This window comes from Sminthopsis crassicaudata, chromosome 3 (assembly GCF_048593235.1).
Source record: "Sminthopsis crassicaudata isolate SCR6 chromosome 3, ASM4859323v1, whole genome shotgun sequence".
NCBI classification, from domain to species: Eukaryota; Metazoa; Chordata; class Mammalia; order Dasyuromorphia; family Dasyuridae; genus Sminthopsis; species Sminthopsis crassicaudata.
In genome coordinates this window covers 583568178-583584004 of record NC_133619.1, presented here as the reverse complement: position 1 = coordinate 583584004, position 15827 = coordinate 583568178, and the positions used below count along the sequence as shown (strand labels likewise).

Here is a 15827-nt window from a genome sequence, read left to right as displayed (position 1 = left end):
TCAAGTTAAACTTAATGCTCTAAATCATTGATCTACAACTAGAGTTACAGTTTGACACTCAAGAAGGTCTTAACTGCCTCCAATTAGGATGTGATCATCCAATTCTTGAGTGAGGAGATGAGTCACTTCCTCTATCCCCTATGATAGTCATTTATGGAGTTCATCTCCCATACAACCACACCTACTTTTATCCCTCAGCACCCCTCCACCAACAACCAAGATTAAGCCATTTGGTGAGTCATTTAAAATCAAGCATTGGGCAGCTAGGTGGCGCAGTGGATAGAGCACAAGCCCTGAAGTCAGAAGGACATGAGTTCAAATCTAGTCTCAGACACTTAATACTTCCTGGTTGTGTGTCCCTGAGCAAGTAATTTAACCCCAATTGCCTCAGCAAAACAAACAAACAAACAAAATAAAACAAAAACAAAAAAACAAACAAATAAAAACCTGGACTTCAGTAGATACACAAACATCATTGTCCAAACCCTCCCCAATCTCCATTTTGGCCATCAGATCATCACAAGAATATGACACCTAGCTGAGGGATTGTTTTACATTTTGGGGCTGTAATCATGAGGGAAAATGCTTATCTTTCTATTTTTAATTTTTAGGGGTACAGCATGATTGCTCTGCTCTGATAAGCAGGCATAAATGGGCTGCAATTTTCCTTAGACAATTCATTAAAACATTTTTTCATCCACATAACCACACATCTCCTAAATTTCTCTATTATCTAAGAAATAGACCAGCCGATCAGTGGAACAGATTAGGTACACAGGACAAAAAAGGGTGCATCTATAGCAATCTAGTCTTTGACAAACCCAAAGATACCAACATTAGGGATAAAAATTCATTATTTGGAAAAAACTGTTGGGAAAACTGGAAATTAGTATGGCAGAAATTAGATATGGATCCACACTTAACACCATATACCAAGATAAGATCAAAATGGGTCCATGATTTAGGCATAAAGAATGAGATCATAAATAGATTAAAGGAACAGAGGAGAGTCTACCTCTCAGACCTGTGGAGGAGGAAGGAATTTATGACCAGAGGAGAACTAGAGATCATTATTGATCACAAAATAGAAGATTTTGATTACATCAAACTAAAAAGTTTCTGTACAAACAATACTAATGCAAACAAGATTAGAAGGGAAGTAACAAATTGGGAAAATATTTTTAAAGTTAAAGGTTCTGACAAAGGTCTCATTTCCAAAATATATAGAGAACTGACCCTAATTTATCAGAAATCAAACCATTCTCCAATTGATAAATGGTCAAAGAATATGAACAGACAATTCTCAGATGATGAAATTGAAACTATATCCACTCATATGAAAGAGTGTTCCAAATCACTACTTGCTGGAACTCTATCTTTCCAGAAATCAGCAGGAGTCAGGATCACTAAACGTCTTTATTCTAGATCTTTACCTTCACCTCCAACAACAGGTCACGAGTGCAAGTGAGCGTGAGTTCCACCACCCAAGTTTCTCTTACTCCTCCCCCACAAGTCACTTCCCCCCTCTTTGTCCCACCAATCAAGTCAGCACAGAACAGCTGGGGAGGGTCAACCTTAAACAAGTTAATAGGGAACCGTCCAATTGGCAATTAGTCTCACGTGCTTCATCATCCAAGTGCATTGCTCAGTTCTAGCCCTTTACATCTCCCGCTTTCTTTTGTTTTAGACCACAGGAGGTCACGCCATCCCTGACTTTTCAGGGAGATGAGAACCCCAAAAAGGAGGTGATCACGCCCCCCCTGACTTCTCAGGAGGGGAGATGAAAGCACTAAAAAGGAGATAATTACGCCCTCCCTGACATCTCAGGAAGGGAGATGAGAAGCACCAAAGAGAATTGGGGATTTGCTAGTGGGTTTCTGGATTGAAGGGCCTTATTAGAGACAAGTATGCACAAACCCATCAGCATGGGAGTTATTACACAAGCACATAGCAATAACGCAGAGGCTATTAGTGGTGACTCTCCCCACAGTCAGTGCAGACTCGATGTGGTGTAACAAACAGGAATTGTACATGCAAGTAGTGATATAACAAACAATATAAATCAACATGGTATTGTAAGAGATTTCCAGAAGTCCTAGAAGGAGGGTATGTAAACACCAGACACACATACCCCTTCTTCAGCAACCAAGAGATAGTCCAAAACCAATCTATTGTCCATTGCTTCACTGTTAGGGAATCCAATGATCCCCACAAGTTTTTGAAATCCCACATCAGTCTTTTTATATGTTAGGGAATCCAATGATCCCCACAAGTTTTTGAAGTCCCACATCAGTCTTTTTATATGTTAGGGAATCCAATGATCCCCACAAGATTTTGAAGTCCAGCAACAGTCTTATGATGCCTCAGAGAATACAATGATTCCTGAGGACTTTCAGTCCTACAATAGTCTTATGATGTCTCAGAGAATCTAATGGTTCCTGAGGATTTCAGTCCTACAATAGTCTTATGATGTCTCAGAGAATCCAATGATTCCTGAGGATTTTCAAGTCCAACAGTTTTTGATGTCCATGGGTCAAACGCCATAACTGCCAGGTTCTTTCAGTGGCGGGCACAGTCAGCAACGGAACCACCCGATGTTTCTTGGGCCTTCTCCTTCGTTTCAAGGGTCTGCTCTGTCTCTCTCCGATGGACAAGGCGAATACGGCTCGTTGGCACCCATCTGATTCCTTCTCCATCTGTAGAGATACAAGCAAACCCTCTCCCCCAAGCAGTTAACCTATCTGGTCCCTTCCATTCACCACTTTCTGGGTCTCTCCACATCACTTGGCGATTATCTAAAGACAGTGGAGCTGCTCGCACTGGACACTGCCCTTCCAGTGGGTTATAAAACCTATCTGCTGGAGCCAGTGCATCTTTGTCAAAAATTAAAAAATTAATGGTATAGAGAACTAAATTTAGAAGTTCTCTAGGGTTACCCGTGGCTCCCCCTTTCTTTTGTTTTTGGATGAGTGTCTTAATATCTCTGTTTTTTCTCTCTACTATTGCCTGCCCTTGAGGATTAAAGGGTATGCCCGTGGTGTGTAAAATCTTATACTGTGCACAAAAGTGTGTAAAATGTTTAGATGTATATGCAGGTCCATTGTCTGTTTTTATTGCTTGTGGCACACCCATAATTGCAAATGCTTGTATAAGGAATTCAGTTACCACTCGGGCTGTCTCTTTTGCTGCTGGCATTGCAAATGTGAATCCTGAAAAGGTGTCTATCACGACATGGATAAAAGATAGACGACCAAAAGATTTATAATGGGTCACATCCATTTGCCAAATTTCATTAGGTCTCAAACCACGAGGGTTCTTCCCTGGAGGGAGTGTAGGAGCATGGAAAGGAAGGCAAGCTGTACAGGCTTTTACTATGCTCCTAGCTTCTTCTCTTGTTATTCCAAACTGCAAACGTAAAGCTCGGGCAGCCTGATGATATTTAGAATGAGACTCTTGTGCTTCTTGAAATAAAGGAGTACTGGCCAGCATGGTTAGAAGGCTATCTGCCTTTGAATTACCATCAAAAATAGGACCTGGAAGTCCACTATGGGAATGGACATGCAAAATATAAATCTTACCTGGATGCTTTCTCACTTGCTCTTGAAGCTCTTTAAAGAGCTGATATATATTGGAGGCTACAAATTTTATTTGGGCTGTGGCAATTCTTTGTACCACACCTACTGAATAGGCTGAATCAGATATTATATTTATGTCTCCCGGATAATAAGCAAGAGCTAGAATGATTGCATACAATTCATTCTGCTGAGTGGACTGAAAAGGAGTTCTGATTACTTTATAGTTAAGTCACAAGAATACACAGCACAAATATTATGTTTGGATGCATCTGTAAAGATAGTTGGTCCTTTAAGAGGAACTTTAGAAACCTTTTCTTCAAGAATCCATTGCCAATTATGTAGCAGTCTGGTTATCTTTAATGGAGACCCGTGTGCAAAATTTGGAGCCATGGTTAATAAAATTTGCCACTCTGGGATGGTTTCGCAGCACACATTAACTTGTGCATTAGTATAAAAAGTATATATCTTGTCAGGTCTTGTCCCAGATAATTGTACTGCTCGTTTAATGGCCTTTAATAAAATTCTAGCCACAAGCACTGGGTAAGGAATAAGGCTTTGTTCTGGTTGTGCTGGGAGGTTCACCCACTCTATCACACTGTCTCCTTGATGAAGGACTGCTGTGGGGGCCTCTTGTGTAGCAAAAACTGATATTTCCAAGGGTTTTTGAGTGACTTTTTCAACCACATTGGATAAAGCCAGTTCAACTTGTCTCAAAGCTTCTTGAGCTTCTTTTGTAAGCTGGCGTGGTGAATTTAAAGCACTGTCTCCCCTTAAAATGTCATATAATGGTTGCAATTGACAGGTAGTCAAGCCTAACACGGGACACATCCATTGGATATCTCCTATCAATTTCTGGAAGTCATTTAAGGTGTTTAGCTTCTCTGTTCTTAAGGAGAGTTTTTCTACTGTAAGCACCTTAGGATATACTTCATATCCTAAATATTGAAAAGGAGCATGTCTTTGAATCTTTTCTGAAGCTATGTGCAATTTATAATTCCTTAGTGTTTCTATGGTTTTTTGTAGACATGCTTCTAACATTTGTTCCTCAGATGCACATCCCAATATATCATCCATGTAATGTAATAACATTACTTTTGGAAATGCTTTTCTTACTGGACTAAGAGCAGCAGCAACATACATTTGACACATAGTAGGGCTGTTTTTCATTCCCTGTGGCAAAACTGTCCATTCATATCTTTTATAAGGCTCAGCTAAGTTAACGCTGGGCACTGAAAAAGCAAATCTTTTCGTATCCTCCTTATCTAGAGGGATAGAATAGAAACAATCCTTAATGTCTATAACCCACAGAGGCCATTCTCTAGACAACTGAGTAGGAGATGGAAGTCCAGGTTGAAGAGTTCCCATAGTTTCCATCTGTTCATTTACCTTTCTTAAATCAGTCAACATTCTCCATTTTCCAGATTTCTTTTTTACAACAAATACTGGGGAATTCCAAGGACTTAGAGAAGGTTGTAAGTGTCCTTGATCAAGCTGTTCCTGTACTATATCTAGTAAGGCCTGAATTTTATTGTTATCTAAGGGCCACTGTTCTATCCACACTGGTGTATCAGTTTTCCACTGGATAGGAACAGGTGAAAGTGTTGGCAGGCTTTCAACAGCAGCCCTGCCTAAAAAACCGAAGTACTCATTTTTAACCCTAATTGTTGTAAAATGTCTCTTCCCCACAGATTGATGGGGATTTTTTCAACTATAAAAGGAGTAAAAACTCATGTTTCACCTTCAAATACCCATCTTAAAGGGGTAGCACTAACTTCAGCTGCTATTGATCCTCCTACCCCAGACATGTAGGTGTCTGCCTTAGTCTTTGGCCAGTGACTGGGCCAGTTGGCACCTCTAATGACTGTGCGATCTGCACCTGTGTCCACCAGTCCTTCTAATGCTATGCCATTTATATAGATGGTGAGCATAGGTCGGTCAGCTGTCACAGCTGCTGTCCAGTATATTCCTGGGTTTTTCTGCTTGGAGTCCGAACATGGGTGACTGTCATCAGGTTGCTTATTAGGAGTCTGTATCAATAAACCTGATGCCCCCACGTTGGGCGCCATTTGTAACATGCTCTCCTGGCAGTTACAATTACTAGCTTAATAACCGGTAGCGCACTCAAGAACAACCACGTGTAATCTTAAAAGCCTTTATTATACCTACTCACATAATGCCCTAACTGATGCCCTGACTTGTTGGTTCCCGAGTGAACACCTGGTCAGAAGACCCATGTGTTCACTACCAAAACCCTTACCTCTCTTGGCTATCCATCTTGGTTTGGCCACCCAGGCTGGGGAGCCAGGGTGAAGAGCATAAAGAAGATCCAACTCACTTCCAGTTGATCAATGATGGACAGAAACAACTACACCCAGAGAAGGAACACTGGGAAGTGAATGTAAATTGTTAGCACTACTGTCTAGCTACCCAGGTTAGTTATACCTTCGGAATCTAATACTTAATGTGCAACAAGAAAATGGTATTTACACACATATATTGTATCTAGGTTATATTGTAACACATGTAAAATATATGGGATTGCCTGTCATCAAGGGGAGGGAGTAGAGGGAGGGAGGGGATAATTTGGAAAAATGAATACAAGGGATAATGTTATAAAAAAATTACTCATGCATATATAATGTCAAAAAAATTTTACAAATAAAATTTTAAAAAAAGGAAATATAAACATGGCCAGTCCCCAAGATAATAACAATAAACAATAAACTATTATTGGGAAACTCTTAAAAAATAAATAAATAAATTTCTCTATTATCTTAGAGTACCCATAATCTTTCTAGACATACAGGTTCACCAATCTGTCAAAAAAAAATTCTGAGAGCCAATGTTTCCAACTATTAAAAATCAATTTATTAATTAAGTGGGTCAATAATCAATAAAGTGGTCTCTCTTGACAACCAAAGAGTCTCCAGGCATCTTTAATGCCCCTTTGTTTTCCTTTATTATTACTTCCTTTATTGAATACCATTGCATATTATTGAGAGTGCTCCTAATAAGAAAAATATTCAACCCTAATCGGTTAATACTTAATGAGGTAGTGGTTTAAGAGTCCTTTACCCCTATCATTTACTTCATCATTGAAGGGGAGAGGTCAGCTAAAATGTGACTCAATCATGAGGCTCTAGTTCCTTCTAGCAATCTGATGGCCCCAACATAATCTTTTTGGCTTGGTTTCTCTTTCATGAGTGAGCCCCTTCACCCCAAACTCCATTAAAGGTACCAAGAAAAGTGACTGATTCAGTTTGCCTTTTACTTACAAAGGAGACAAAAGCCCAGATTCCTTTTGAGTGGGATATAGTCCAAACTGGTTAAGAAGCAGATGCCTTGTAAACTAGGAATGATTAATGAGTTGGTCATGACCTTCATAGACTGATTGGTCTTTTCAGGAGAGTAATCTTGACAAAATAAGAAGAAGAAGGATAGATCACAAATTAATAACTGGTTCTTAGTATTATAGTAAAACATTTATTTTCATTTAAATCTAATGTGATGTCACATCTTCTAGTTTTTATCTTCCCCAAATTTTCTGCATCTGCCCTTCTCTTCAGAGTTATATCCACAATCTCATCACCTGTCACCGGGGCTATAACAAAATTTTTGGAATTGCATTCCCACTCTTATCATTCCCTTCTCCAAATCATACTGCACACAGCTATTAGAATCATTTTCATAAAGTATATATCTGACCATGCCAGTCCCTGCTCAAATAAATTCTAGAGGCTTCCTATTAACTCAAAGCAAATATTATTTTTTGATGTTTATCTCACCATTTTAAAATTTCAGTTTTTGTATAAAATGTTTAATGCAAGTAATCATTAGTATAGTAGTGCATGTGTATAATTTATAAATATACACATATACACATATATAGTGAGTGCATATTGTGAAAATGGAATGACTTTACTAATCCTTCAAGCTCCTTTACTATCCAAACTGATATCAGGATCAGAATTTGAACATTCTTTGCTGGGCATATCAGAAATTCCCTCCAGGATGTGGGAAAACTGGGACACTAATACATTGCTGGTGGAGTTGTGAAAGAATCCAGCCATTCTGGAGAGCAATTTGGAACTATGCCCAAAAAGTTATCAAACTGTGCATACCCTTTGAGCCAGCAGTGCTACTACTGGGCTTATATCCCAAAGAAATACTAAAGAGCGGAAAGAGACATATATGTGCCAAAATGTTTGTGGCAGCTCTTTTTGTTGTGGCTAGAAACTGGAAGATGAATGGATGTCCATCAGTTGGAGAATGGTTGGGTAAATTATGGTATATGAAGGTTATAGAATGTTATTGCTCTGTAAGAAATGACCAGCAGGAGGAATACAGAGAGGCTTGGAGAGACTTACATCAACTGATGCTGAGTGAAATAAGCAGGACCAGATCACTATACACTTCAACAACAATACTGTATGAGGATATATTCTGATGGTAGTGGAAATCTTCAACATAAAGAAGAACCAACTCACTTCCAGTTGATCAATGATGGACAGAGGTAGCTACACCCAGAGAAGAAACACTGGGAAGTGAATGTAAATTGTTAGCACTAATATCTGTCTGCCCAGGTTACATGTACCTTCGGAATCTAATGCTTATTGTGCAACAAGAAAATGGTATTTACACACATGTATTGTATCTAGGTTATATTGTAACACATGTAAAATGTATGGGACTGCCTGTCATCGAGGGGAGGGAGTAGAGGGAGGGGGGGGATAATTTGGAAAAATGAATACAAGGGATAATATTATAAAAAATATATAATAAAAAAATTAAAAAAAAAAAAAAAGAAATTCCCTCCAGAGCTTCTCCCACTATGCTAGATAATCAACTCAGACTAATTCGTATCAACTCCCAATTCCTAAAAAACAACCCAGGCCAGAGATGACCTGATAAAGTGATTATACCCCCCAACTCTATGATTTTTGCTTTATTAATCCTTGCTACTTATGTCCACTTTGAACTCAGTTCTATCTGTGCTTCCATGAGTACATGTTCACTTGTTTAGGAGGAATAAAATCATGGATAAAATCTATTTTTTGTCTTTCTTAGTCCAAACTCTGGGACAATGTTCACATATTTTTTATTGATAGAGATGTAGGATTTTAAAAAGTTTGAATATTACTGTACTAATAAACATTCAGATGGAACTCAGATGCTATCCCCAGGTTAAATCCTGACCCCAATCATAAATTGCCTTCTAAATTCAGTCATCATCATGCCTTGAAACCTAATTCAGGTTCAAATCCCTGAACAGTGCTAAAGATAGTTTGTCCATGACCAATACTGACTCTTAAAAATCTTCCACAGAATGACCTCCGGTATGGGCTACAAAATGATCCCCATTTCTGGTCATTTATTGGACCTGATCTTAAAGTTTGACTTAATCCCTAATTCCTGTTAAAGATTATCCCAGATACTATTAAAACTCCTAACCTAGGACACATTCTGACTGGTGAATTCTGACTGGAAATGAGCTTTAACTCTTAGCAACCTAAACTTGGGTCTTCTCATTTCTAATCTGGTCACAAAGTCATCCTTAATCAAGTCTCTTTAGCTGTTTCAGTCAGGACAGAATTTGGCATGGTGCAGGATATAACCTCCAAAAGAGAAAAAGCTCAGAGCCAAACACCACTTGTACTAATGATTAACATTTTGCATTGTTAATTTGGTCAGAGATAGCTGGTAATTAAACTGGATAGACAGGAATCTTGGCCAAACTGACCTTGTCAGATTAGACTCCAAGAATCCACAAATCCCTCTCTACCTTCCATCTTCCTTTCAGCTTTCTACTCATTCTTGGTAAAGTGAATAGACCTCAGGGCCTCTGAGGACCTAAATTATTATAGGCCCTGGAGACAACCCTATTATTCACCTTATAAAGCTCTTAGTACTGGGATTCTACATAATTTATGTAGAGGGTTGGCAATAACTGGCAGCAATGCTATTTTTACCTAATACTTCTTCCTTTGCCCTCTAAGCCACAGCACTAAAGGTAAGTACTTAATGCTTCCTTCACTAGTAATATCTGCCCAAGAATATAGAATGCTAGATGGATGGGTCTGAATACACTTTGGATGCTTCCTTCCTTAGAAGAATAATCTCAAACCAAGAAATTTCCCTAAAATCAGAGGCCACTTTTACAGATATTTGAGACTGTTACAAAAGAACCTATGCCCACAAAGGGACCTGAAATGATGTCAGATACACCAATTAAAAGCCTTTATTGTCTAAGAAGTTGTAAGGGAGAGAAGAACTACAAGGGAGCAGAGAAGAAGAGTTCTTAGCTGCTCAAAAGGAAAGTAGAAAAGGATGAGATAGTATAGTTTCTAGTTTTTAAGGGAAAAGATATCCTAGCCAGGATGTTTAGACAGTCTCAAGCAAAGTCGTGAGTCTTCAACCGATTTCCTTGAGCTGTTTGATTTCTGGCAGCTACAAGCATCTCCAAATTCAGCTAAAGTTCATTTGCAAAGATCAGTAGTATGTTAAGCAACTCTGGGATTCTGAAATCTTTCTGATTAGTTAGTTATTGTTCAACTCTGACACAATAGTATCATAGTTATTTCAAGGCCCATGTTAACAAGACCCAGTAAAAGTCTGCAATCCAGATTTACCTTTTATCACCCCATCTTATTCACCCTAGAGTGAGTTTTCCTTCAACTTGACTCCACTATTTCTGCTTATTGTATCATTCTTCTCAATCACTCAGAATCCAAATTAGAGACTTAACTATTTCTGTTCTCTCCCTATACTCCACACTAGCCAATCAGTTGCCATATTATGTTCAATCTTTTTCTGCAATATTTCCCCACACAGAGAACTTTTTGTCACTTCTATTGTCACTTTTCTAGTTCTATTTCTTTTGGAGGCTCATTCTTTCTCAAATCATCTCCATTCCATTCACAAGTCAGTCAAAATAATTTCCCTAATGTATTTATTCTTTCTATAATCACTTTAGTTCTATATAGATGGGATTCCCCAAAATCTGGGTTCATTTTTAAATTTTAGTAACTTAAGATCAACCTAATAAACAAATAGTTTAAAAGTACCCAAAGAGTTCTGGGACTCATTTTATATCCCTGTTGTCTCCCTATTAGAATGGAAACTTCTTTCAGGTAAAGATAGTCATTTTCTATATTTGTATTCTTTGGGCCCATTACAGTTTCTGGCTTACCATAGGCACTTAAGTACGTCTGACTTATTTTGGCTAATAGAGGCTGGGCAAATCTTTTAATCTCTCAGTGTTTCAAGGCAACTCACAAAGACACTGAATATCACAAAAGTAGCCAATCTACTTTGGAAAAGGGAATTCCTTACACTATTTTTTTTCATAATGCAGAATAAGAAAGATGCTACTTATTATTTTTTAAAGGAGCTTATTTCATTTTCAATAGTTTTCATTGCCAAAAAGTCTTTTTTTTTTAATTAAATTCATATCTACTTAACTTTCCACTTTCCACATTATTGCTTTCACTTATGCCCTTTGGGATAAAATACAATAAGCTATTTTCACTGAGTTTTTCTGTATCCTTATAATTCAATAAATATGGTGAAAGAGAACAGAGAACTATCACTCCCTTGTTTCATATTCAACTTGATACACTTGATACACTAACTTGATACACTAACCCATAAATTGTTGCTGTTGTTTCTAACACTGTTGTTTAGATAAGATAATGAAGTTGATTTTTTTTTTACCTTGAGCAGAAACATTTGCTTTTATCTCTATTAATTTCATATTTTAAAATTTGGCCCATCTTCTTAGACTAGTATGAGAAAATTTGTAAAATAATTGTAAAAATTAGGCATATTATATAACTATCATTTTCCCCAGCCACCAGCCTAGTAACTCAGTCAACAAACAAAATGAAGGTAGTCTGAGAAGATATGTTCATTATGAAGTTCTGTTGATTCTCTGTGATCATCACTTCTTTTCTTTTGTGTTCACTAACCTTCCCTTAAATAAAAAAAATTCAACAATATTGTTGAAATTGAAGTCAAACTAATTTAATCTGTTTTTATTAATATAGTAATTTTGCAGTCACAAATACTATTCCTATCAAGTTAAAAATCAGCATCTTACATTAGTGTCTCTATTTCATCTTGTTTTATCACTAATATTTTCTGAATTTTTGTATAAACATCAGAGTATATTTTTCTTATTAATGTACCTGTTTTTAGATATTCCTGGGAGACACCTGTGAATTTCTGACCTTTCTACATACACAAACACAGAGACACACAAACACACATACATATTCACACATAAATATATGTATAAACACATATATTTGATGAGGTTAAAAGAGATAGCCCCAGATGTAAATGATTAACAGGAAATTCCTGTCTTAGAAGAGGTTAAAGGAGATAACTTGAGACACAAATGATTAATAGAATTTTACATCCTTAAGAGAAATTCTTGTCTTATTTACAAATCTCTCCAGAACCTCTTTGATAACATCTCTATATCCAAAGGACAAACTTTGTTTTATGACCCTGATTGCATATAAAATGAATCTCCAAAATTCTATTCCTTGCATTTGGTTTTTCCTTGCTTTGTCCTGGCTGTCTTTGCTGTGGCACCCCCTTTTCAGGCAGTCTGGCCTTTCTCCCTGGAGGCCAAATGCCTGCCCATCCCTTTACTTTGTTTTAACACAACATTGAATAGCCAATTCATTCGCTAAAGGAACCCAGCCTTTAGTACTTAGGAGGAGAAGGAAGCATTGAACCATCTTTTCCTTTTAACCTTAGTTTCATCCTCATCATATTGATGTAGCAGATATATGTATACACATGTGTGCAGCTTTTTTTGCTCTTCAATTTCTGTTAAACTTCTCTTACTCAAATCTAGATTCTTCCAAGCAAATGTATATTGTAGATTTTATACCTTGTTTTTTATGGGTTATATTTCCTATTATTTTCCACTATGTAAAACCAAAAAACAAGATTATGTCTTTGTTTACAAGTGTTTATTCTTGAAGGTACACTGGATTATCCAGGGACTATATGCAAAATTATGTAGCATGATGGAGAGTCTCCTCTTCTTGCAGCTTTGATTGTTGGACATTAGAGAATAAAGATAAAAGTGTAAGTATAAAGATAAACATAAGGATATATACAAACACATCATATATATGAATGTATGTGTGTATATCTATCTATCTATATGGTTGATATAGAAATCAATTTCAGGGTAAATTAAATAGCAATAAAAGATAATTGGGGGGTGGCAGGATTCAGAAAATCAGGGTACAATGAAATAACTTTAAGCATAATGTTTCCTAAGTCTTGGATAAAGTATAGCCATTTTGTTGTCATGAATACCATCTAGATATCCTCACTTTTATCTCTCAAGTAAATATTTAACATCTTACATTAGTATATTTATTTCACCTTATGTTATTATTGACATTTGATAAGTTTTTGTCTGAACATCAGAGGATATGTCTGTTACTGATGTTTCTGTTCTTAGGCAGGAGATGTCTATGAATTGCTAAATCTTTCAACATACACACACTTATGTATGCATACATACATACACATATATATCCTAATAATAAGAGCAATGATGATTAATATTATTTTGACTTTTAATCCTGATATTAGACAGGAAGGGAGGATATCCTGTTGGAGTTGTAATAGGATGGTTTCTTAGAAGAGATGCATTTTAAGAGAGGTCTAAAAGCAAGTCTTATATGAGGATAGAAGGAAAGGGTGGATATTCTAGATGCATAATACAAATGAAAGGGATTAAGGATAGGGAACCATGAATGACCCACATAACTGGAGCATAATGTATGCATTAGGGAATAGGGGAAGATAAACTTTGGTGTATGACCTGGATTAAGTATTTGATAATGATATACCTCTTTCTTTCATTTCCTTGAAATGTAGTTAGTCAGATCAAAAATCCCAACATGGAAAGTTTCTTCACCAATGACTCTCGTTTACCCCCTTTTGTACTAACTGGCTTCAAAGGACTTGAAATCTCTCAGCAGTGGATATTCCTGCTATTTGGTGCCTTCTATTCTGTTTCTATTGTGGGTAATTGTCTGATCCTCTTCATTGTTAAGGAGGAAGAAAGTCTTCATCAGCCTATGTACTACTTCCTTGCTGTATTGTCAGTCAATGATCTGGGTGTGTCATTGTCCACACTGCCCACTGTAATGGCCACCTTCTGTTTCCATGCTAGAGAGATTGCCTTTGAGGCTTGTATGGCCCAGATGTTCTTTATCCATTTCTTCTCTTGGACAGAGTCAGGAATCCTTTTGGCAATGAGCTTTGACCGCTACATAGCCATATGTAACCCACTACGGTATTCTACCATCCTCACTGATACACGAGTTATCCAAATGAATTTGGCAATTTTACTCCGAAGCTTCTTTATGGTTTTTCCACTTCCTTTCCTCCTGAAGCGTCTGCCCTTCTGCAAAGACAACACCCTGTCCCATGCTTATTGCCTACACCCGGATTTGATCCACCTACCCTGTGGGGATAGCACTCCAAACAGCATTTATGGACTTTGCATTGTGGTTTCTGCTTTTGGCCTGGACTCTGCCCTCATTCTTCTTTCCTACATACTCATTCTCCATTCTGTATTGGCAATTGCCTCTCGGGAAGAGAGACTTAAGACACTCAACACATGTGTTTCCCATATTTGTGCTGTTCTCATCTTTTATGTACCCATGGTGGGTGTGTCCATGGCCCATCGCTTTGGGAAGAATGCCCCTCCATTTCTAAATACAGTCATGTCTTTCATCTACCTCTTTGTTCCTCCTATGCTCAATCCTGTCATCTACTCCATTAAGACCAAAGAGATCCGCTGGAGGCTCATCAGAATTTTCTCAGTATCAAGCTCTGTTCGGGGAGAGCTGAGATGAAATACCAATTCCCAATGTTATATGCCGTGAATCTGGGTTTGATGAAGAAGCATAAGAAGCTTTTCTCTTCATATTTTCTATACTTTCTATTTGGATAGGGTTCTACTGTGAGGACAAGGAAAGCAAGATGATAGGTCTGTTATCTAATTTGATTGGACAAACTTCTGTAGTGTGGTTCACTGAGTCACAGATTACAGCACACAATTCTAGTCGTTTATATGTTTGTTTTCTCTAAAGAACTACTTTTCCAAATTAAAATCTACTTTTTAAAGGAATAATATTCTGAAACTGTGCCATAAAATGAATTCTTGATGAGTCACACTGTCCCACAGAAACATTGTAAAGATATAAACTTTACCAAAGACTGGATTCAAATAAATTTTAAATGTTAACTATTATGATAAAAACAAAAAAATGTACAAATCATAAACCAGTCATAAAATGAGCATTAACATGCTAGTATACTATAAAATTTATGTAGAAGGAAATAAGATACAATCCAAATCCATTATAAATTTGTATTTCTTGACATATACTCATTTATGAGAAGCCTTATAGTGCAGTGGATAAGAAATAGGCCTTGAAGCTCAAGAAATGTGTATGTAAGCCTTGCCTGTGAAATGGAGTAATTTTGTAATCCGTGGGCTCCAGATATCTTTATAAGACAAGAAATCTCAAAGAGGATGATAACAAAGTCTATACAATTATTTGGTCGGTATTAAGATTTATTTTTTATATGATTCTTATTTGCTGATCATTGAAATCCCTTCTAATTCCTAAATTATTTAATGCTGATTCTTTCCTTGGTAAAGGGAGATTCCTCATCCACAACTTCTCTGAATCAATGAAAGCATAGATCTAGTGCAAATCCCGATAAGCTATATATATTTATATGTGTGCATTTTTCTCCTGATAAAATTTAAGTTCCTTAAGGGAAGGCTCTACTTAATTTTTGTCTTTTGTATTCTCAATTCCTATCACAGTGCCTGGCACATAGTAGATATTTTTAAAAGCTTTTTGATTGATCAATTGACTTATATATAAAACAGATAATTTTAGAACAATAGACTAATATTTATGTAATTATAGAAAGTTTGCATTTATTTTTTCATTTATTTAATATTTATTTTCCCAGATATAAAACAATTTTCAATTTGTTTTTAAAACTTTGAGTTCCAGATTCTCTCCCTTCCTACTTTCCTACCCTCCTTCCCCATTAAGAAAACACATGTGAAGTTATGCAAAACATTTCCATAAAAGTCATGTTGTGAAAGCATAGATCTCTCCTCCACAAAAAAAAAAAAAAAAGAAAAAAAAAGAAATTTAAAGAAAAGTATGCTTCAATCAATATTCAGAC

The 15827-nt window shown here is 36.9% G+C and overlaps 1 protein-coding gene across 1 annotated transcript; it reads left to right on the top strand.

Annotated features, from left to right (window-relative positions):
* The first annotated feature begins 13507 nt into the window (after nt 1-13507).
* On the top strand, nt 13508-14470 carry LOC141562488 (olfactory receptor 51I2-like). The gene has a single exon (XM_074302517.1). The coding sequence runs from the start codon at nt 13508-13510 to the stop codon at nt 14468-14470; it is 963 nt and encodes a 320-aa protein (XP_074158618.1).
* The last annotated feature ends 1357 nt before the right edge of the window (nt 14471-15827 follow it).